This window comes from Camelina sativa, chromosome 5 (assembly GCF_000633955.1).
Source record: "Camelina sativa cultivar DH55 chromosome 5, Cs, whole genome shotgun sequence".
Taxonomy (NCBI): domain Eukaryota; kingdom Viridiplantae; phylum Streptophyta; class Magnoliopsida; order Brassicales; family Brassicaceae; genus Camelina; species Camelina sativa.
Window position 1 is genome coordinate 13,845,633 of NC_025689.1, and position 21,512 is coordinate 13,867,144.

Sequence of the window (21,512 nt, forward strand, 5' to 3'; positions counted from 1 at the left end):
ATATATCTAATTTTTTGGTTTAATGAAAACCGAATATTTTGGATTAACTATATTAACATCCAAAATATTCAGTATTGTTTTAGTAAGAGAAGAATATAATTTTCAAGTCAAAGAAACAAAAACTTATTTCTTAACATAATAAAATTTAAAATATATGAAAGTAAAAACTCAAGTATCATATAAAAATAAAAATAATACTAAAAATACAAAATAACCATTGAATTATCAAAAACTTATGAAATTTGATATCAAAGAACATATATATTACATCATGAAATTAGAAAAAAATTCAAATCAGAAAAAATAATAAACCAATCCCGCGGCGTAGCGCGGGTTTAACCTAGTTATTATAAAATTATTAAACCAAAAGGCTTTAACAGTGGGCATATATAATTGTGAATTTTTTTAATTAATTAAGATATTATCCATAATGTTTTTTAACATCTGCGTTATCTATAATTTATCATCATAATTATCCATAACATAGTCATGCATGTAATTATCCAGTCAAAGATTTTATTTCCCAAAAATCTCTCAGTTAATACCTGAATACAAATCCTCGACCACTATATATATACGTGCATCTCTCTCCCTCAGAATATATCATATCAAAACTAAAACTTTCTAATCTCTTCCATTTGCTCTTTCTTTGCCATCTAAATCTTTTTTTGTGTTTAACAATGGAGTTGGATCTTTCACCGAGGTTTCCTAAGAAGGTGTACGGAGGAGATGGTGGTTCGTACTTTGCATGGTGCCCTGAAGAGTTGCCAATGCTCCGAGATGGTAACATTGGTGCCGCTAAGCTCGCTCTCGAGAAGTATGGCTTGGCTCTTCCTCGTTACTCTGATTCCCCCAAGGTCGCTTATGTTCTTCAAGGTTCGTGTTTCATGATCTTCCTTTTGATCACTTTACTCTAGCTATTGACTGTTGTTGTCCATAAAATTATTAATTCAGATCTGAAATATCATAAATCAGTTTCTTAAAAGGATCCTTAAGTATGGTTTTGATTTGACTACATAAAGTTGTAACGTATGTGCTAGTTTTCAAACGTTTTTTAACTAAATATATATATTTTTGTTTGTTTTCTATCCATAAAATATATATCATAAATCAGTTTCTTAAAAGGATCCTTAAGTATGATTTTGATTTGACTAGATACAGTTGTAACGTATGTGCTATATATATATATTTTTTTTTTTGTTGCTTCCATTGAACCCTGATTTGGAAAAATATTATATGATTTGCTTCCATAGATCATTGTAGTAGTAATGTTAAGATTGATCTATGGAGAAAAAAAATGGTGAAACTATCAAGTTAAAATAGTTTGTTTCACGTTCCAAAATAATTTCTTACATTGAATTAAAATTCATATTTCATACACTGATCATGCATTATTCTTTTTATATGAAATATAATATAATTTGTTGATAATCATATAAGTTAAAAGTATTTTTCTTATAACAATTTTCAGGAGCTGGAACAGCCGGAATCGTTCTCCCTGAGAAAGAGGAGAAAGTGATAGCAATCAAGAAAGGAGACTCCATAGCCTTACCTTTTGGTGTAGTGACATGGTGGTTCAACAATGAAGACACTGAGCTAGTCGTCCTCTTCCTTGGCGAGACTCACAAGGGTCACAAAGCAGGACAGTTCACTGACTTTTACCTAACCGGTTCCAATGGAATCTTCACCGGATTCTCAACTGAGTTTGTAGGCCGAGCATGGGATCTCGATGAGACCACCGTGAAGAAGCTCGTTGGTTCTCAGACCGGTAATGGAATCGTTAAGGTTGATGCGAGCTTGACGATGCCTGCGCCAAAGAAAGGTGACCGTGAAGGGTTTGTGTTGAATTGTTTGGAGGCTCCTCTTGATGTTGACATTAAGGATGGAGGAAGAGTTGTTGTTTTGGACACAAAGAATCTTCCTTTGGTTGGTGAAGTTGGGTTTGGAGCTGATCTTGTGAGAATTGATGGACACTCCATGTGCTCTCCTGGATTCTCTTGTGACTCGGCTCTTCAAGTTACTTACATTGTTGGTGGAAGTGGTCGGGTTCAGATTGTTGGTGCGGATGGGAAGAGAGTTCTTGAGACTCATGTGAAAGCTGGTGCTTTGTTCATTGTTCCTAGGTTCTTTGTTGTCTCCAAGATTGCTGATTCTGATGGCTTGTCTTGGTTCTCCATTGTGACTACTCCCGAGTAAGATTTTATGTAAAAAAAATTTCTCCCATTTTCTATTGGTTAAAGAAGTTTTTACTTACATAGTTGTTGGTGTTTTTTTTGGCAGTCCCATTTTCACACATTTGGCCGGAAGGACATCGGTGTGGAAGGCTTTGTCACCGGAGGTTTTGCAGGCGGCGTTTAACGTGGATCCGGAGGTGGAGAAGGCTTTCCGATCTAAAAGGACCTCTGATGCCATTTTCTTCCCCCCTTCCAACTAAATACAATGAAAGAAGGGATTTAATTTAGTGGTTTAGTTGCTATGGTTTAAGAAAGTGTTATGGTTTTTAATTTATTTTGGTTTTTATGAACCGGTTTTTTCTCTCTTTGTTTACAATTCGAAATAAATAAGAAATGAAGAAATATTTCTTCTAAAGTTATTGAGATTATAAGCAGTTTCATGCTTAAAAAGTTTATCGATACAAATCTAAACAGAAAAATATTCTTAGGTCTGAGGCGTCCGTGGGAAGAGGTGTGCACATGAAATACTTAATCTTCTTCCACGTTTACTCAAAGAATAAAAAATCCCACGGAAATAAAGCCTCTAATTTTTTTTTTTTTTTTTCTGAAAAGTACTCTTTAAAGGTTTAGAAGGAGCTTCGTATTAAACCATCATCATCCCAACAACGCTTTTCATCTATCAAAATAATATATTTTAATTATTTTCTTTCAATATTCTTATTTATTTAAATAATAAATTTGAAAAAAAATATTAACCTATTAAAAACTGTCACATATCATGGTTGTCTAAAGAATTGGTTCTTTCGATTCTAAATAAAAAAACATTTATCAATAAAACGGAAATACACAATTTTCTTTTGGTAGACTATATAATTTTTATAAATTAGCTAGAAAATATATTATACATTAAATATAGGTTGGTTACAAAATATATATTATTAGGCATAAAGATATACTGTTAGACGTAATAAAGAATAAAATTTTGGCAATTTATCATACTTAATCATGATTTCCGATATCTTATTGTGCATTTGAAAATAAAATTTTACCTAAGCACGAGCCATATTAAAAAACTTTCACCAATATGTTCAAAAATTAAAATAGAAACAGACAACAAACATAACCATTTCTCATACATAAAATTACAAAATCAACAATATAAAACTTACAAAATATGTATTTTTTTCAAGTCATCATATTTAGCATATAATTTTATTGCATAATGTTTCCAAAAAACTTTTCAAAAAAAACATATAAATTATAATTTATTCTAAAATTATAATATAAATAAAAGGAATTTCAACTCGTGCTCTAGCACGAGTCCTAATCTAGTTTTTAATTAAGAGAACTTCTAAGAGAAACTACCAGTAATCATGCCCTTAGGACATGTCCAACGGTGGTTCTCTTAGAGATTCTTTTATTAAAAAAACTAAAAAATAATAATGAAAAAAAGAAAAAAACTAAGAAATGTTCCTTCCCACAGAAACAAAGAATCGTTACTCTGGACAGGTGGCAACATTTGATAAGTTAACTTTCTTTCTTTAGATTTATTATTATTTAAATATATAATAATATTAAAAGAGAATTATTAAAATATAATATTTTGAGTAACGATTCATCGTTGCTGGGATGTGGTAGGTCTTAGAGACTCGATCAAGTTTTTGTAAAATTTTTTAAGGGTTTAACAGATTTATAAAGTTTTACAAAATATTTCAAAACGTTTTACAAGGTTTTTTATAAATATATATATATATAAGTTTTTTTTACATATATAAAAGTTGTTTGTGTATGATTTTATATGGTTACAATTATTTGAGTATATCTCAACTTTTAGATAAAATTTTAAAAAAGAGTATTTTCGAAAAAAGATATGGAAAAAGACATTTTTGAGATTTCCTGTTTTTCCAAAATCATTAGAATATAGAAGTAATTTAGTCAAATCTATACAATATATATGTATCGTCATCTAATTGTTTAGGTTTTGTAAATACAAACAAGTTTTTTAGTCAAACAGTCATAGAGAAAAATGGGATAGATATAGAGTGTGGTAACAAACTTTCTGTATAATTTTGATTTTTTGAAAAACAAAAAAAATCACATAAGGTTTGGTAGTAGAATCAAATAAAAATGAGGAATTCCTCAAAATACCACTTTTAATTTCTTTTTTTCCAAAAATACCATTATTATTTTTTTTTCAAGAAAACCACAAAATTTTTATTTTTCTAAAATACCACAAACATAAATTGATTTTGAAGGGTGTATAATTTTTTTTTTTTAATGTTTGAGTAGACAACTTTAGTTTTTTGGTCAGAACATTTTTAAATTTAAAGTACGTTTTTAGTAGGTATTGTTTTAGTGTTTATGATTTAGGGTTTAGTTTTAATGTTGAAAGTTTTAGTTTTACGTATGTGGTATTTTTGGAAAATATACTTTTATGATATTTTTAGAAAATAAATTAATAATGTTATTTTAAAAAAATATTTTAGTGATGTTTATAAGAATTAGTATTGTATCTTAGATACGTAAAATTTGAGATTTTTTAAAAAGTGTGAATTTATTTATTAATTGAAAAATAGAATTTTTTAAGACTACTAATTAAGCAAGATGTCACAACCCAAATCAATCAGTGCGTGACAAAAAGCTGTAAAGTATTGAATATGATATAAACATGTATATCTATTAGTTAATTAAAATAAACAGTAAAAAGAAAATGGTTCGGTTTGTTGAGTTTAAGCAAATTGTTTAAACCAACTTTAAAAGATTAATTAATATATACATATATTTCTCTTGAATAAGATTTTGACCATAATCTCTAGATATATATCCAATTAACTTTTGACTAACAAAATTTTATTAACTTGAACCATACAACTAGTTTGACAGATCTACCATACAACCAGTTTGACAGATCTGTCAATTGATGTCATTGAAGGTATGCCTCTATTATAGAACTGAAATAGCCATTTGTTTATTTAATAATAAAAAATGTAATTTCTTTTCAAAATCAATAGAATTTAGAAGTGATTTAGTCAAATCTATGTAAATTTATTGGTACTTTTAAATACAATCATGAATTTAGTCAAATATTCATAAAGAAAATTTTCTGTACAATTTTGAAAATCTTTTGAAAAAAAAATCTACATAAGTTTTGATAAAAGCATCAAATAAAAGTATCGTATATTCTATACATATAATTGTATTTTCATTCAATGAATATAAAATTTACTTAGAAAAAAGCTTTATGTACATTAAATATGTCCCTTTAGTTAAATTTTTATAATATATATTTGTTTTGAATGAATATATATTTGGTAAATAACTTTTAAAGATAACTCAAAGAACCTACTAAACTAAAATTATAATCAAGGTAAATTTTTAAAAATACCCTTTTTCCAAAACCATTTTCCAAAAGTGCTCCATTTTACAACCTTTATTAAGAATGCCAATAAATATCAGATATATATCCAAACAAGTGTGTAAACTTATAAAAATATACATAAACTACAATTATATGTGAGTAAAATTTTATATATGTTTTAGAAATACTGTATAAATATCCTTTAAACCCCTTTCAAAAAACCTTTTAAAAACTAATCAAACAGAAACTTTTTTTTGTTTTTGGTGAAAATCAAACAGAAACTATAAATATATATTTTCTAATATCTTCCTCGACTAAATAATAATTAAAAAAAAAAAAATCGGTTAGTCCGGTTACAGTTTGGTTTGTCTAAACCGGGGAAGAAGGGTCTCTAAAAATCACGAACTCGATCCCACAATTTGAGATCGTTTAGTGACTGATTTGTAACGACGAATCATTCGAGATTAGATTGTGAAATTCAGTCTCGATTCGTATATTATATTCGCTTGCTTTTGTAAGGGAGATTGTGGGAGGTGTATACAAGGTGTTCGATGAAATGCGTGACAGGGGAAAAGTGTAACCAACGATCTTGGTTTACAACAGCCAGCCTTATTGGGTTCTTAATGCTTTCAGTTTCTGGGCAAGTCATATGTATTGTAAGAATGAGTCTGTCTCAAGCAGTAACCTTTTTTTCCTGGTAAGATCAGATCTTTACTCATTTTTTTCATGCTCGTTATAGTTTAAAGAGTAGAGAAATGGAAAAGCTTTAATCTTTGGGTTTGTTTTATATTTACAGCTTAGCAAATTTGATGAATGAATATTCAAATCTTGTGGAGAAGTTATGATTTTTTTCTTTTTTTGTATGATTCTTCTCCAAAACCAAACCACTAGATAATGTGTTAAAGCTATCACCTGCTCCATTTCATCAACTCCATCTTCTATTATGGATCTCACTTTGTATATGTATATATATGCTTTGAGAATCTGATTCTATCATCACAATTCATTTACTTCAAACAACAATCTTTGCATCTCTGATCATCTTTCTTGTTCAATGGCAGGTCAAAAGATACTCTCTTTACTGGTTATTGCTCTCGTTGTTACTTTTGCAGCTGCGGCTCGGCTTCTTGATGAAGAAGATGCATTCTCAGCTACTACAAACTCTGGCTCTGCCTCTACTGCTGGATCAGGTTCCTTTCCTAGTTCGGGTTCTACAGGAATTGGTTTCGGTGCAGGAGCTGGGTCAAGTGGTTCAGGTTCTACCGGAACAGGTGTAGGTACAGGGTCAATACCATCAAGTTCAGGCCCTTTGACTACACCTGGTCCTGGTCCTTTACCAATTGCCGGCTCTGTCCCTGGTTCTTTAGCGGGTGGTGGTTCAGGTTCCTTGCCTACCACTGGTCCCGGTCCTCTACCAGCTGCAGGCTCTGGTGGTTTAGCCACTGGTCTTGGTGGTGGTGCCGGTGCTGGTCCAGCTCTTGGTGGTGGTTCGGGTGCTGGTCCAGCTCTTGGTGGTGGTGCAGGTGCTGGTCCAGCTCTTGGTGGTGGTGCAGGTGCCGGTCCAGCTGTTGTTGGTGCAGGTGGTGGTGCGGGTGCTGGTCCAGGTCTTGGTGGTGGTATAGGTCCTGACAACACATTGGTATTTTTTATGCACGATATACTCGGTGGTTCAAATCCCACAGCCAGAGCTGTAACTGGAGTAGTAGCAAACCCAGCTTTAAGCGGCCAACTCCCATTTGCTAAAACCAACGGTGCAAACCTTGCTATAAACAACGGAGTTCCATCGGACAACAACAACAACGGGATTGTCAACAACAACAACGTACCTTTCCTCGTTGGACTAGGTGGAACCACGGCTAACATTCTCCAGGAAAATGGAAACGGAAACAACAATATAAACGGTTTCAGTGTTGCTAGCGGTGGTCAGCTCCCGAGTGGTTCTGCTCTTCAGATGCTAATGTTTGGGACAATGACCGTGATCGATGATGAACTAACCGAAGGACATGAGCTCGGATCTGGTCTGCTCGGGAAAGCGCAGGGATACTATGTGGCAAGTGCGGTTGACGGAACTAGCCAGACATTGGCCTTCACTGCGATGTTTGAGAGTGGCGGTTATGAAGATAGTATAAGCTTCTTTGGGGTTCTCAGAACAGCGGTTTCTGAATCACATTTAGGAGTTATGGGAGGTACCGGGAAGTATGTGAACGCTAGAGGATTTGCGATTGTGAAGACGTTTACAGGATCTAGCGGGAGCGGGACACAGCAGAATCAACCGCATCAGTTCACTGATGGGCTTGAGACTGTTCTCCAGTGTACCGTTTATCTTTCTTACTAGTTTTATTATTTTTCTTATTCTGTTGGTGTTTGGGAATGTTTGGTATGTGTGTGATGTGTCGTCGTCATTTGTAATCTAAATATGAAAGTTGTGTAAGAAAATTGTATTTACTTCTTTTCTTTTTCCTTGGAATTTACTAATTTGTTTGGACTTTGGACCAAATATCTTTAAATCATTCAGAACGTTGATTTCAAAATACTGTTTAGTCAGCGGGAGCAACTAGAACCTAGGTCGTTTATGTTGGTCGTGAGTTAATTGTCGATTTACAGATTTGAGGGTCTTCAAGATTTAATAATTTGACCTTTGAAGGTTGTTTGTTGCCACCAAATCTTCAAGACCCTCAAATCCGTGAATGGACAATTAACACACTACCAACACAAATAATTCTCTAGTCTCTAGGCTCTAGTTCTAACCCTACCCATGGCCATGGCCATATGTTATGGATTACTAAATTCAGTCATACATCTCATAACATGATGTTCAATCACGTCAAGTCATTTATATCATTCAAACTCACTAAAAATAATAATAATAATAATAATAATAATAATAATAATAATAAAAGGTTTAATCAAGTGTATTGTTGGCTTCACTTCCACTTGGTTTGATTTCCGTATTGTGGCGTAGTCGGTAGTTCTTAAAGATTCAAGTCATTTACGTATTTAATTATTGGCAGTGCCATTGCCATTCTAAACTATACTACTACTACTAAAATTACAAGAAAAAAACAAGTGAACACTGAAATGATAAAAGATTTGACGAAAATGTCAAATGGATAACACTTGTTATGACTCAAATGAAGCAAAGCGCATGTCATGTTTAAAAAGTGAAATAATGATTGATGTGTTCTATCATTAGTTGCCGTCATTGAAGATTTGCTTGGTGGGAAACGTGAAAGGAGAGTATATATGAAATAATTATGTTCAGTCATTTAGTTGCAAATTTGCATGGTGGAAAAGTGGAAACTTTGAAACAAGTTTTGTAGATAAAATAGTTAAAAATATGGTATATAATTAGATATCGTCCTTTTAACATTATCAGAATTTAACAAAAACAAAAGGGAAACAAAATTATAATAAAATATAGGAATTTGGATTATTAGTTGATTACTATAGTTTTTAAATTCTTTTGGGTTATCTAGCTACCGATTTATCATTAGGTTGAGACTTTGAGTATATATATGTGTAGACTTTAACACCAAAAAATATGTCTAGACTTATTATTTTTGTTTTGCATTAGTATACATTGAATTACTATGATTTTAGGGAAAAAAGCTTAAAAATACTTCATCTATTTTTTATTTGGAAGTTTAATACCTCGTTTTTTTTGGTTGGAAGAAAAATACCTCATTTAATTAAAACGTGTGATTTAATACTCAAACTAATAAATTTTGTTAGTTTCATACTTATGATTTTTTGACAAAAATAAAATTCCATTTTTACCCTTAGTATATCAATTAATAATTAATTTTAAATGACATGGTATTAATTTATAATTTTATTTGAATTAAAATTAATAAAAAGAAATATTAAATAAACTTAATTTTAATTCAAATAAGCCTATAAATTAAGAAAAATTCTTGGGTTTACAAAAGAGTAATTAGGGTTTAGATTTTACAATTAAACAAAATTATATGTCGGTTTGGGTTTACAAAACAGTGGTTAGGATTTAGATTTTATAATTAAAAAAAATTATATGTCGGTTTGGGTATACAAAGAGTCGTTTAGGGTTTAGATTTTACAATCAAACAAATTTATATGTCGGTTTAGATTTATAAAAGAGTGGTTAGGGTTTAGATTTTAAAATTAAAAAAATTATATGCCGGTTTGGGTTTATAAAAAAGTGGTTAGGGTTTAGATTTTACAATTAAACAAAATTGTATTTCAATCTGGGTTTATAAAAAATGATTAGGGTTTAAATTACATAATTAAACAAAATTATATGTCGGTTTGGATTTATAAAAAAGTAATTTAGATTTACATATTATAATTAAAAACTATAATATAATGTTTAGAATTAATAACTTTAAAATTGAATGATATACAGATTTTGTTTCTTTAATTAATAATTTGTTTCCTTAATTAAGTGGGGGTGAGTCCAAGAATTGTCCATAAATTAATACTATGTCATTTAAAATTAATTATTAATTGATATACTAAGGGTAAAAACGGAATTTTATTTTTATCAAAAAATCGTAAGTATGAAACTAACAAAATTTATTAGTTTAAGTATTAAATCATACATTTTAATTAAATAAGGTATTTTTCTTCCAACCAAAAAAGACGAGGTATTAAACTTCTAAATAAAAAAAGTAGATGAGGTATTTTTAAGCTTTTTTCTCTTTACCATTTTTGATGCAAAAAGGTTCCCAAGTAGAAAGGGATGTTTCACTACTACGAAAGAACAAGGGGAAAGATCTTAAGTTTAATTCTCTATAAAGCAAATATATCTTTGGCCAGTGGTCAATAATGCCAGCTTTATTTGAAGTATGTTTGTAGAAATCTGTTTCCCAAAAAAGCATATATCTTTGAAATAGTTAAGCGCTAAAGAACCAAATCTGTAAATTGTAATGCCAATAAACACAATAGTTTCTTTGACATCGACGAATACAATATGCTTATCTTTAAGATTATATATGAATTATTAATTGTTGAAAAATCAGTGTACCAAATATCGTATAGTATATTTATTTTTCTAACTTTTGGCTTTTATATCTTTCCGGCCGCCCAAATAGTTTATAGTCTAAAGTAATCCACAACACACAGACAAAAAAAATAATGAAAAATCAAAATTTATTCCTATCAATAACACTTCTTAAGACTAGACGTATATATCACTAGCTAGGTTAACAATCTAGAGTAAGAGGTTATCAAAATTTTTGTTCTAATACGTTGATTTTAATATTGCACTGACATAAATTCATGTGTAAGCAAACCAACCATGCCCTAGCAGTATCTTAAAAGTTGGCATTAGACCCCAAAAAAGTCACATATGAAGAAGTATCACTAAGCAAGCTCTATGATTAACTAAAACATGTCATTTCATACAATGTCGTTATGTTTTGAGAACATTTAGGACAAAATTTGACCCACCGTGAATATGACTGAAAGAGGCACATGTCCCGACGACACTAAAAGAAAAAAATGTATGACTTTGATCAAAATTTTGTATTTAAAAGTGTTTTACTTTTTCACTGTTTGTGAAATTATAAAATATCAACGGCACGCACGCCGGACAATTCAATGGTCCTCATGTTACGCATACCATTATTCACCCTTTTCCCTCATTTTCTTCGATCCCCACACATATGCAAGGCACTTGTCTATCGACATATTATATCTTTATATTTTCTTAATATATATAAGAGTCTTTTATAAATATTTATTATAGACGAGGTATACCGCAAAAGTTTTCTTAATTGATAATATTATTATTTTGTTTTTAAATTAATAATGTCTGAAAGGAAAAACTGTGTAACGAAAATGCATCCGATCAACGGGTCAGAGGCTTTCATAGTTCATATTCGACTCGGGGTTTTTATTTTTTGTTTCTTGTTGTTTAAGTTTGTCGAAGGTATTGATATCGTTGCTAGTTTTAGGTCTAGCGTTGCTTTAAAATTCGATTTCGTGTTAAATTAGTTAAGATAATTTCGTTTAAAGGAAGTACAAAGTTCTATAACTCTATGCATGGTTGAGTTCGTCGTGGTCGCCGTGTTGTGGTTGTGGGAAATCGTCTTTTACCTTGAATCAAATTTAATGGCAAATCCACGATACCAAACCTAAAATGGCTGATTCAACAAATACTATTTAAAAAAGGATATCATTTTCTCCTAATTGATTTGATGTATATATCGTATTTTGCTTATGTATTTTAAGTTTTATAAACATATATTGATAGCTTGTTAAAGTATAATGAAAATGAAAGTGTTAGTGTTTGAACGAAAAATAATAAAAACAAAACCATATTCTTCAAACAAATGCATGTTAACTACATCACCTTAATGTCGCATTGATACCAATCACACAACATGAGAGATGTCTAATGACAATATATATGTTTTACACTAAATTACAAGAGAACAAAATTAAGATTTGAGGAGGGAATAGTTAGGAATGTGAGGAAATGGAGGAGAAGGAGAAGAAGAGGAAAGAGGCCAAAGCTGAGCGAATTTGACCTTTGAGATGCTTTCTACTACTCCCACAGGTGTTATCTTTCCGACCACCGTAACCTTCTTTGTCGCCAAATCAATGGTGTATGACGTCACCCCTGTCCCATACCCAAAGTTGTAGATTTCAATCAACAAATTACTAGTATAATTTATCCATAACTTAGTCAAAAAGTTGTTGCTCAGAGGCATCCGATAATTAGGAAAAGTCAAAACACTAAATTTCAAAATCAAGCTCCTAACCTATATCCGTTGTTAAAAAATACTTTTTCATTTAATAAAATATGGTCGTCTATTCGTAATTCGTTGAATATTTTCATTTGAATTGTATATTAAGGTTAGGTAGTTAAACTACCGTAGTTTGATAAGATACTTAATTCTGTAGAATGAAGATTAGATTCATTAGTACCTTCCATTTTGGAGATATGCTTTCTAACCTTCCCTTCACATCCCTTGCAATGGATCGATACCCTCAAAACCACAACCTGCCAAAAAATAATAATTAAATAAATAAAAATAAGTAGAATGAATGAAATAACATAACAAATAAAAGAGAACCATATGTTATATTTATGTATGCTTATACTATTTAGCAGATATATACAAGTAAATAGGTACCACATATATATCCACTATACGTAAGATATCTATCATGTGAATTATAAATTTTACCTTACCATATCAATTCAGAAAATATAACTTAAACCATAATCAGATATACTAGCTAGCTAGTGATATTGTCTTTCTATCACTTTGATATTCAAACTCTATGCATGTTGTTAAAAGATTTTGACGAAAAGTACTTTGGTTAAAGAAGAAATAATCAAACCTGATCATCAGTGGATGTAGCCGGCGATGAAACATTTGTTACAGAAGAGGAAGAAGAAGAAGAAGACGAGGAAGAAGAAGACGAAGATGAAGTGACGTGGCGGTCACGGAAAGGAATCAAATCCTTAGAACGATCAGATGATGATAACCAGAGGTTGTCCTTATCATCATCTTTCAAAGACTTATGATCCTTTAAAAGATACCTCGACGATGAACTTAGCAAAGAACTTCTTGATCTCCTCAAGTCACTTACGTCAGCCGAGCTTTTACGGCGAATTTGGACGTCTTGAGCCGAAGCTATCTTCCGACGAAACCCGCTTGAAGATTCAAAGGAGTTTCTACAGCTCATGTGACGAGGAATAGGGATCAAAGGCATCTCAGAGGAGAAGCAAGGAACGGTTTTGTCATTATTCTTACTAGGGTTTTGGCTCCGGCGGTGGCTTTCAAAGGATCTGCGGCCTCCAGTGACCTTTCCGTCGTGGCGAAGTGTACTTGCTCGTACGGCGGTTGATGCCGGAGAAGAGCAAAAAATATCACTAATTCTCATTCTCTCTTTCTTTCTATCTTTTGTGTATTTTTTGTCTATCTTTTCTCCCTATAACACTCACTTTCTGTCTGTTTGATTTTAAGGGTAAAGTTGGTCGTGTGATTAAGCGACTAAGTGGCACTAATACGAGTTTTATATAAGAGGGTTACGAATCATTTTATTTTAAAATGTTTGCTTTGTATGGAAAAGCAGAGATATTATTATGATAGAATGGGTCCTATCTCATGAGAAGGAGTGTGTGTAAAGCATTTCTTGGATCAATCTTGAATCTGCACCTTCTATATTGCTATTTTACTTTATTTGATTTTTGTTTCTTTGTCCTCAAATTGGATGCATTAAATATTAATTATTAAAAGAAAGAAACGTAACAGAGTTAGTAATTTACTTACTATAGCATATGAAGCTTTAGACGGAGGGTTAAAACTCGGCTAAATTGAACACAAAAACCATGTTAGGCTTTGTTTCACAAATCCAACTTTAAGAAAACATGTTGTAAAGTTCTATATGTAAATGTTAATACATGTTTTAAATTGAACACAAAAACCATTGGCGTTGTTTGTATGATGTATAAACTAAGTTTATAAAAGTGACTAATTAACACATGCAGATGCAGTAAGCAGTCTGATTAGTATTAATACATTTTAATGCAAAAAGTAATGTACATCGAATTCTTATATACCCACTAGGACCTTTACCTAGAGTGTCAAGGTGGGGACAATCTGTTGTCGAAAAAGCTGGGATTCAACTTTTCCAAGAATGATTACTATCACTAAACATATTATAACTTCGAACCTAGCCACTAATCTCATAGTCGTAATATAATTACTGATTATTAAATTTAATTGGAGTTTGGGATTTTCAAGTATTTTATCGAACTGTTGATATTTAAATACGTACTATGTACAAACTACAAACCATTATGCTCTGCATGTTATTGGTTATTTTATCACTCTTTACTTAAAACAAAGCATGTTTATAACTTTCTTAGTAATGACTCACTAATGGGCCAGTTTTATGAGCCTTGTTTTGAAGATTAATATCAACTCAATGGGCTTTCATTTTCCGAAATTTGTAACTTGTAAGCCACTAATTATCAAATAAACTTGAAACTAGCTAGAGAACCAATTCAATGTAGAAGTATCAAGAATGATCTAGAATACTTCTACACTCCATGGGCTACCAATTGCATTCTAAGTATAGATAAAACCGAGAATTATGAGTAACCAAATTACATTCTTCGTTGGTCTACCATTCTTCTTTTGGTAACCATGTAATGGACCTTACTTGAATTAAATACAAAATGTTACCAAAGTGTTCTCTTCACCCGTTCTAGCTTTGAGTTAATCAAACGAAGACGTGATTTATGTCAGAGCATCTAGAAACAACACAACTATGTAAGCGTCATATTAAGAGTTATCAAAACTAACCATCTCATTAATTACTCATTACAGAAAACTCAACCAGTAGACCTTTAAAATGTTTAAGCAATCAATCATTTAGGCAACTGACCTATTGGGTTAGAATCATTAGATGCAAGACGGCAATTAGCCAATTACAATGTTAACAATGACTAACTGAAAATTGTAAGCTACTACTTAAAAAATCTACGATTTCAATACTAGTCTCTCCTATATCATATTTTCGAAGATGCTTTCGAATGTTTCTGTTTCATTTTTTTTTCAGTTTGTACAGAAATTTCAAATATAATTAAATTTTTTGTGACAATTTTTATTGACTTTTTTTTTTGTTAGATATTAAATATTTTTAAAAAGTTGATGTAATTTCTTAATTCTTCTACTTTTGACTTAAACATACATTATAAAGAGACATGATAACATTAAATTTTGTAAGTAGAATCCTTAAAGCAAAGAATTGACAAATAAATAAAACCCATTCCTATAAAGCAGATTTATGGACGACAAAGCGAAAGCAGATCCGTGTAATTAACACTAACCATACCATTGTTCACATTTAAAAGTGTCGAAGAGTCACTCTTGAGAATAGTTTTAAGAGTGACATTAATAAGTGATTATCAATTTCATATGTTTTATAGTGTAACATATCCACTACGTCATACTTCCTAGAGACTTTTGTTGGTGATTCGATTAATTGATTACGTATTGATTCCTTAACTAATGATGATTTAATGGAGAAAGCTTAACTAACAAAGTAGAAATTAAAGTAAAGTTGCCTCGTCGAAGAGTCGTTTTCCCTATATAAAGGCATAATCCCACTAAACTGAACTCATACTATGCAAATTTTGTAAACCACGACTAAACAAATGAAAATACTTACATACTTAGACTTATTTATCTGTAGTCATTCTTAGTCGTCGTCCTTTTTTTTTTCTCCTTTCTCGCATATAATCACATCTTTATTTTAACGCGTCTCACAATATTTTGTTTCATGGATGTGACGTTCATGATTTTGTCTTTTACTTTTGTTTGATCTAACTTAAGGACTTAAGGCATTAGGCATCGCGATTTGATGATTGTGACATTGCTCTTTTGGTGTCTATCAGTCTATGTGAATAAAAGAGTATTTAAAAACATTTTAGGAAACAAAACGTATAAGATTTTATCAGGCACTAAACAATGAAACGCGGCTAGTAACTTTTGTATGTTTCATAAAAATTACATATGAAGTTACTTAACTTACAAGCTGTTACTTAGTCCAATTATAAATGGACTAAGTTGTGATTGTTTTATTTAAGTTTCTTTCATAGGTGGTACGAGTTTGATAGTCTTAGACAACCATTAATTTGAAAATCCATTACTTTTCGTAAAGTCTTGACCTTGAAGAAGAACAAAAAAAGACAGCTCTTACTAAACCAATTTCGGGCAAGGTAGAACAATGTGACTTTTGAACATCCATTACTTTCCTATATTGAGGATAAAACAAATGTGATACGGATTCGTTTGTGGTTTTCTAATTAAAGTGTAAGGATATAAATGAAGATAGAGACAAGTAATCTCGATTCATTGTATTTGACATTTTGTAACCACAAATATACGATTACGTACGCGAAGGTAATTAAATTAACGCGGTTTTGTCAAACCATTAAATGTTACCCAGCTGTAGTTAATTTTGTAGTTAATTTACTTCAATGATAATCAAATTTCAATATTGGAAAAGTAGTGAATCCAATGAAGAAACAGTCATATTAATACTAGTACATTGTTATCCCTTAGGGTATGTGATACATAATCAAATTGTTAGCAGAAAATAGAAAACTGTTCAATTTCTTTAGACAAAGAACAATTAATAAGGTCTAGATATTATAGTATCATCAAGAAATATTATACATTCATCATGGCAAGCAAGTTTTATCACTCACAAACTAATTTGTTTTCATATTAATGGGTAGTCATTAGTCATTGACGACGCGTCTAGTGTCATATGGCGTAGGTGACTTTGGGAGGAAACGTAAGGAGTATATATTTTCCACAAGCTATGACCAAATAAATACACGAATGGTCTTAGTTTTTTTATTTTTTAATCACTATGTATATAATATTGGCCTTTTTCCCTCGTTTGCATGGGAATTGAGTCCATGACTAACCATTAAGACGGCTATATAAAATAAAGTATTAGGCATCGAAAGTATAAATTCTATTTATAAAAATAAAATACTGTATACATGTATTAGAATTTGATTAATGGAAAAGATAGTCAAAGTTGGATTGTATAGAATTTAGTATTTTTGCTCGATAAATTTTGGTATACAAAGAATTGATACTTTGACTTCAAATATAGTTTTAGATAGTGCCCGATATGTGTAACGGAAACAAGCCAAGTATGTAAAAAGGATTGAAGTTTTTTTTTTTTTTCCACAAAAAAAGGATTGAAGTTATACCGTCCGTAATTGTATACATTAAAAGCCTATATGTAATAGTGTAATTAATGTAAAATACTATGGTCGGTTTACATTTTCAAGAAAAGAATTGTGATGTTCATTATTGGAGATAACACTAGTTCATTCATGCATGATCAAGTAGTTTATTAATCGATTTTATGCGTCAATCTAATTTTAAAGGCAGTCAACATAATATGTGGCGGGACAACTAACGTTTTACACTATCTATTGGGAAAGCCAATATGTGATAGAACGTTTACACCTTTTTTTTTAAACGACGACGAATTTACTCAAAGAGCAAGCGCGTAATAAGTAATAAAAATTATGGACGAGCAATTTTAACTTTTATTTTAGTTTGAGTTAGGGACTTATAGGAGTCATAGTGTGTAATTACTATTATCAAGAAATGACGTTATATTTTTATATGAAAAAAAAATGAAATTTGTATATCTTGAACTAAAATGTACTAAAAAATAGTTTCATGATCCTTTTAAAATTTTACACACATGAATTGGCCGTCATGGTCGGATAGAATCCATTCATCATTAGTTGATATAGAAAAACTTTGTGTTCCAATTTTTGTTTCTTCTAACAAAGTAACGCAGTTCAATATATCATCTACTCCATTTGATCATTTGATTTTGATGAATAAATCATTAATCATTTGATCATTAATCATTATTTTTTTCATTATTTTTTTTCGTTGTTGTTATAAGACTTGATTTTTTTTTCCTTTCTTAATCAGTAGATGAGTCGTAAAACTCGTCTAAAATTAAAACTAAAAAAAAGTAGCCACTACCAGAAATATACTACTCCCTCCGTTTCAAAATATAGGATGTTTTGGAGAAGTTTTTTGTTTCATAATATAGGATGCTTTCAAATTTCAATGCAACTTTTAGATTAGTTTAGTATTATGCAGTATTGTTTCTGATTGGTTGAACTTGTTAAAAGTAAAGTCTTTTTAATCTGCATGTTTTGCTTAAAACATTCTATATTTTGAAACGGAGGGAGTATATAGTTATACCAATTCCGTTTTGGCTTATTCATTACCCACTTCTTTTTTTGTTTTATACATACTTCTATCTATCTCTACTCCATTGCATGGGCACCAATCTATAACCTATATCAACAACTACACATTCGAATGACTTGAAAAAAATGAAAATACACGTATTTGAATCTTAATACCTTTATAGACTAGTGTAAAAAGTATTTTTCATGTCATACTATATAGTCCCACGTTTTATACCTTCAAATTAAAATAATACGAATCATATCACAAATTATAGAACACACCCCACTATAAATACCATTACATGCAAATTCATTTCTTCAGAATCTTCACTTCATTATTATTCTTTTACACATCAAACAAAAACAAATGGTCCTCTTCGCTTTATCAACAACTTCTTCAAAGCTAAAAAAACTACATCCACACCAAAGCTTCTCCGAGTCTCTAATGGAACACAGTATCCAAGACGCCAAAACTATCATAAACCGATGGATATCACCAACCTCTTCTTCTTACTGCTGCGTCTCTTCCTTATTCTCATCCACAAACCGCGAAGAAGCCAAACGATTCATCGACGCTGTACACACCTTACACTCCGGTATGATGAGACTAATCTCAGTGAATCCAACGTCCACAAAACTCATCCAAGCTGAGAATCTAATGCGTATCTCAATGACTCATCTCTCCAAAGAGTTTTACCGTATCCTCAAATCAAACCGACGCTACCTCGACCCCGAATCCGTCTCCAACCGCTCTTCTTCGAGAGCTCCCGATTCCGAATCTGATTCCAAAACCATGGAAGACCTAAAAATGATAGCCGATTGCATGACTTCATCAGGATACGCTCAAGAATGCTTCAAAACCTACGTAAGAATCCGTAAATCGATCATCGTCGACGCGTTGAACCAACTCGGATTCGAGAATCTGACTCTGTATCAGATACAGAGACTTGAATGGGAAGTTATGGAGAAGAAGATACGTAAATGGAGAAGAATCACAACAAGAGCTGTGAATACTCTGTTTTACGGTGAACGTATCCTCTCCGATCATGTCTTCTCTTCATCGTCATCATCGATTCGTGAATCTTCTTTCGCTGAAATCACATTACAAACCGGTTTAGCTCTGTTTAGTTTCCCGGAAAAATTGGCGAAATGTAACAAAAAATCTCCGGAGAAGATCTTCTTCACTCTCGATGTCTATGAAACCATTACAGAGCTTTTACCTAAGATCGACGAGCTCTTCAGCTCCGATTCAACGTCTTTGTTCAGATCACAAGTCGATTTGAGTTTATCGAATCTAAGAGAAGGTGTGGTTTCGATGATCGACGAATTCGAATCTTCGATTTCTAAAGAATCGTCGAAGTGGTTGATCTCCGGCGGTGGAATCCATCCATTGACGAGGTACGTTACGAATTTCATCGTCTTCCTCGCTGATTACAGCGAATTACTCTCCGATATCATCGTCACCAAATCATTGCCTTCACCGGGAGAAGAAGAGAGCTCCGGGGACTCGGATCCGGTGAAATCGAGAATTGCGTGGCTGATTCTGTTATTACTCTGCAAAATCGACGCCAAGTCTCGTCTCTACAACGACGTGGCTCTCTCGTATCTGTTTCTGATCAACAATCTCAACTACGTCGTGGTTAAAGTGAGATCGTCGAATCTGAAGGTGGTTCTGAGTGAGGATTGGTTTGAGAAGCATGAAGCGAAGGTGAAGAAGTATGTGGCCAAGTTTGAGGAGATCGTTTGGGGAGAGACCATGGCGTCACTTTCTGATGTTGTTGATGATGTGACGGCGGAGGAGAGGATGAAGCGGTTTAGTGATGGGTTTGAGGTGGCGTATAAGAGGCAAACCGGTTGGGTTGTACCGGATTCAAAATTGAGAGATGAGATTAAACGGTCTGTTGGGATGCTGATTATACCGAGATACTCGGGTTTTTGTGAAAGGAACCGGGTCGGGTTATGGGAGAATATCGGATTTGCCCCTGAGGATATTGGGAATTATCTTTCGGATTTGTATTTTGGGTCTCATGGATCAGGGAGTGTTTCGTCTATTCATTCTTCCACTTCTAATATTTGACACACTATGTGAGTTTGTGATAAACGAATTAATAGATAATTAATTGATTATATATTTAAAATTCTAGGTATGGATTGATAGGTATGAGTAATTAAAACATTGTAGTAATATTAATAGAAAAACAAATGGGAAAAAAAAATCTAAAAAACAAATGGGAAAATCCATAGTGGTAAGATAATTTAACAATGTAAGATAAATGAAAACTTAAAGATTTGAGTTTGGAATTCATCTTACCTCACATCAAAATGAAACAATTTATATTCTAATTCCAAAAGTTATCTCCAACCAAACATTGGTCATGTAAAAAGAAAGAAAATCTAAACACAAGAACACATTACAAAAAATATACCAAAATCTCATTTGGGCAGAACAACCTCCACGAATGACTGTCAAAAGAAACAACAACAATATAGTTGATTAGCTTCAAATATATGTTCTCAGTATTATTTTTATTGTGTCACTTGTGATTATAGAATTTATGTTGTTGAGGGCACTAAATCCAAAAACTCCACTTGTGATTATAGAATTTATGTTGTTCATTATTAAATACTATGTAATGTTTCATCCGTTGTGTGCGTTTAAAATTTATATAACAATATATGTAAACATTACATATTTTGTAATTATATACTTTTAAAATATTTTGGTACTTTATTGAATAAATTGATTATTTAATAGTTTATATTACAAAATATGTTTTTTAAATAAGTATCTTCAAAACTTGTACAAAATTTTTAAAATATTTCCCTCAATTATTCTTAGTCCACTCACTAGTCTTTCAACTGTCATTATATACGCAAGAAAACTAACTTATTATTTAGATTCAATTATGAAGATAAATATTATCCGAAATGATTAATCCAAAATTAAAGATACTTTTCCGAGATGATTGATGAAATCATATATTAAAATCATATAGAGAAATGATTTAGTTGTACTAATATAAATGAGACCAAAACCTAACTTGTATATATTTACAATTCACAACAATTTATTTTAATAAAAAAAGATAAACAAATATACAATATATCTTAATTAAATATATACTGATAAATGATACATGATTAAAAAAAAAAGGTTAAATAGTTAAATTGAAAAGAGTTAAATAATAACTTCATGTGAATTATTTATCTGAAAATGAATACAAATATAAAAGAA

At 31.5% G+C, this 21,512-nt stretch overlaps 4 protein-coding genes across 4 annotated transcripts; 3 read left to right on the forward strand and 1 right to left on the reverse strand.

Moving 5' to 3' along the window:
- On the forward strand, positions 557–2,524 carry LOC104786831 (glutelin type-B 5-like). Its single transcript, XM_010512289.2, has 3 exons — positions 557–876; positions 1,472–2,192; positions 2,281–2,524. The coding sequence occupies exons 1-3, from the start codon at positions 681–683 to the stop codon at positions 2,432–2,434; spliced, it is 1,071 nt and encodes a 356-aa protein (XP_010510591.1). The 5' UTR covers positions 557–680; the 3' UTR covers positions 2,435–2,524.
- On the forward strand, positions 6,428–7,982 carry LOC104786832 (dirigent protein 10-like). Its single transcript, XM_010512290.2, has one exon. It carries the CDS (start codon positions 6,587–6,589, stop codon positions 7,865–7,867), a length of 1,281 nt encoding a protein of 426 aa, XP_010510592.1. The 5' UTR covers positions 6,428–6,586; the 3' UTR covers positions 7,868–7,982.
- On the reverse strand, positions 11,813–13,528 carry LOC104786833 (protein SODIUM POTASSIUM ROOT DEFECTIVE 1-like). The gene is made up of 3 exons (XM_010512291.2): positions 12,862–13,528; positions 12,442–12,517; positions 11,813–12,133 (listed from the first exon to the last, which is right to left on the reverse strand). Exons 1-3 carry the CDS (start codon positions 13,405–13,407, stop codon positions 11,952–11,954), a joined length of 804 nt encoding a protein of 267 aa, XP_010510593.1. The 5' UTR covers positions 13,408–13,528; the 3' UTR covers positions 11,813–11,951.
- Positions 18,497–20,404, forward strand: LOC104786834 (exocyst complex component EXO70B1-like). The gene has a single exon (XM_010512293.2). It carries the CDS (start codon positions 18,645–18,647, stop codon positions 20,352–20,354), a length of 1,710 nt encoding a protein of 569 aa, XP_010510595.1. The 5' UTR covers positions 18,497–18,644; the 3' UTR covers positions 20,355–20,404.

What these genes read in the sequence shown, in the direction of transcription:
- LOC104786833 (XM_010512291.2), bottom strand. Translation starts at nt 13,407, where the DNA reads ATGAGAATTAGTGATATTTTTTGCTCTTCTCCGGCATCAACCGCCGTA. An exon ending in CTACATCCACTGATGATCAG is followed by an intron (nt 12,518 to 12,861) that starts GTTTGATTATTT and finishes ATTTTTTGGCAG; the next exon opens with GTTGTGGTTTTGAGGGTATC. An exon ending in GCATATCTCCAAAATGGAAG is followed by an intron (nt 12,134 to 12,441) that starts GTACTAATGAAT and finishes GGTATGGGACAG; the next exon opens with GGGTGACGTCATACACCATT.
- LOC104786831 (XM_010512289.2), top strand. Translation starts at nt 681, where the DNA reads ATGGAGTTGGATCTTTCACCGAGGTTTCCTAAGAAGGTGTACGGAGGA. An exon ending in GGTCGCTTATGTTCTTCAAG is followed by an intron (nt 877 to 1,471) that starts GTTCGTGTTTCA and finishes AACAATTTTCAG; the next exon opens with GAGCTGGAACAGCCGGAATC. An exon ending in TCCATTGTGACTACTCCCGA is followed by an intron (nt 2,193 to 2,280) that starts GTAAGATTTTAT and finishes TTTTTTTGGCAG; the next exon opens with TCCCATTTTCACACATTTGG.
- LOC104786832 (XM_010512290.2), top strand. Translation starts at nt 6,587, where the DNA reads ATGGCAGGTCAAAAGATACTCTCTTTACTGGTTATTGCTCTCGTTGTT.
- LOC104786834 (XM_010512293.2), top strand. Translation starts at nt 18,645, where the DNA reads ATGGTCCTCTTCGCTTTATCAACAACTTCTTCAAAGCTAAAAAAACTA.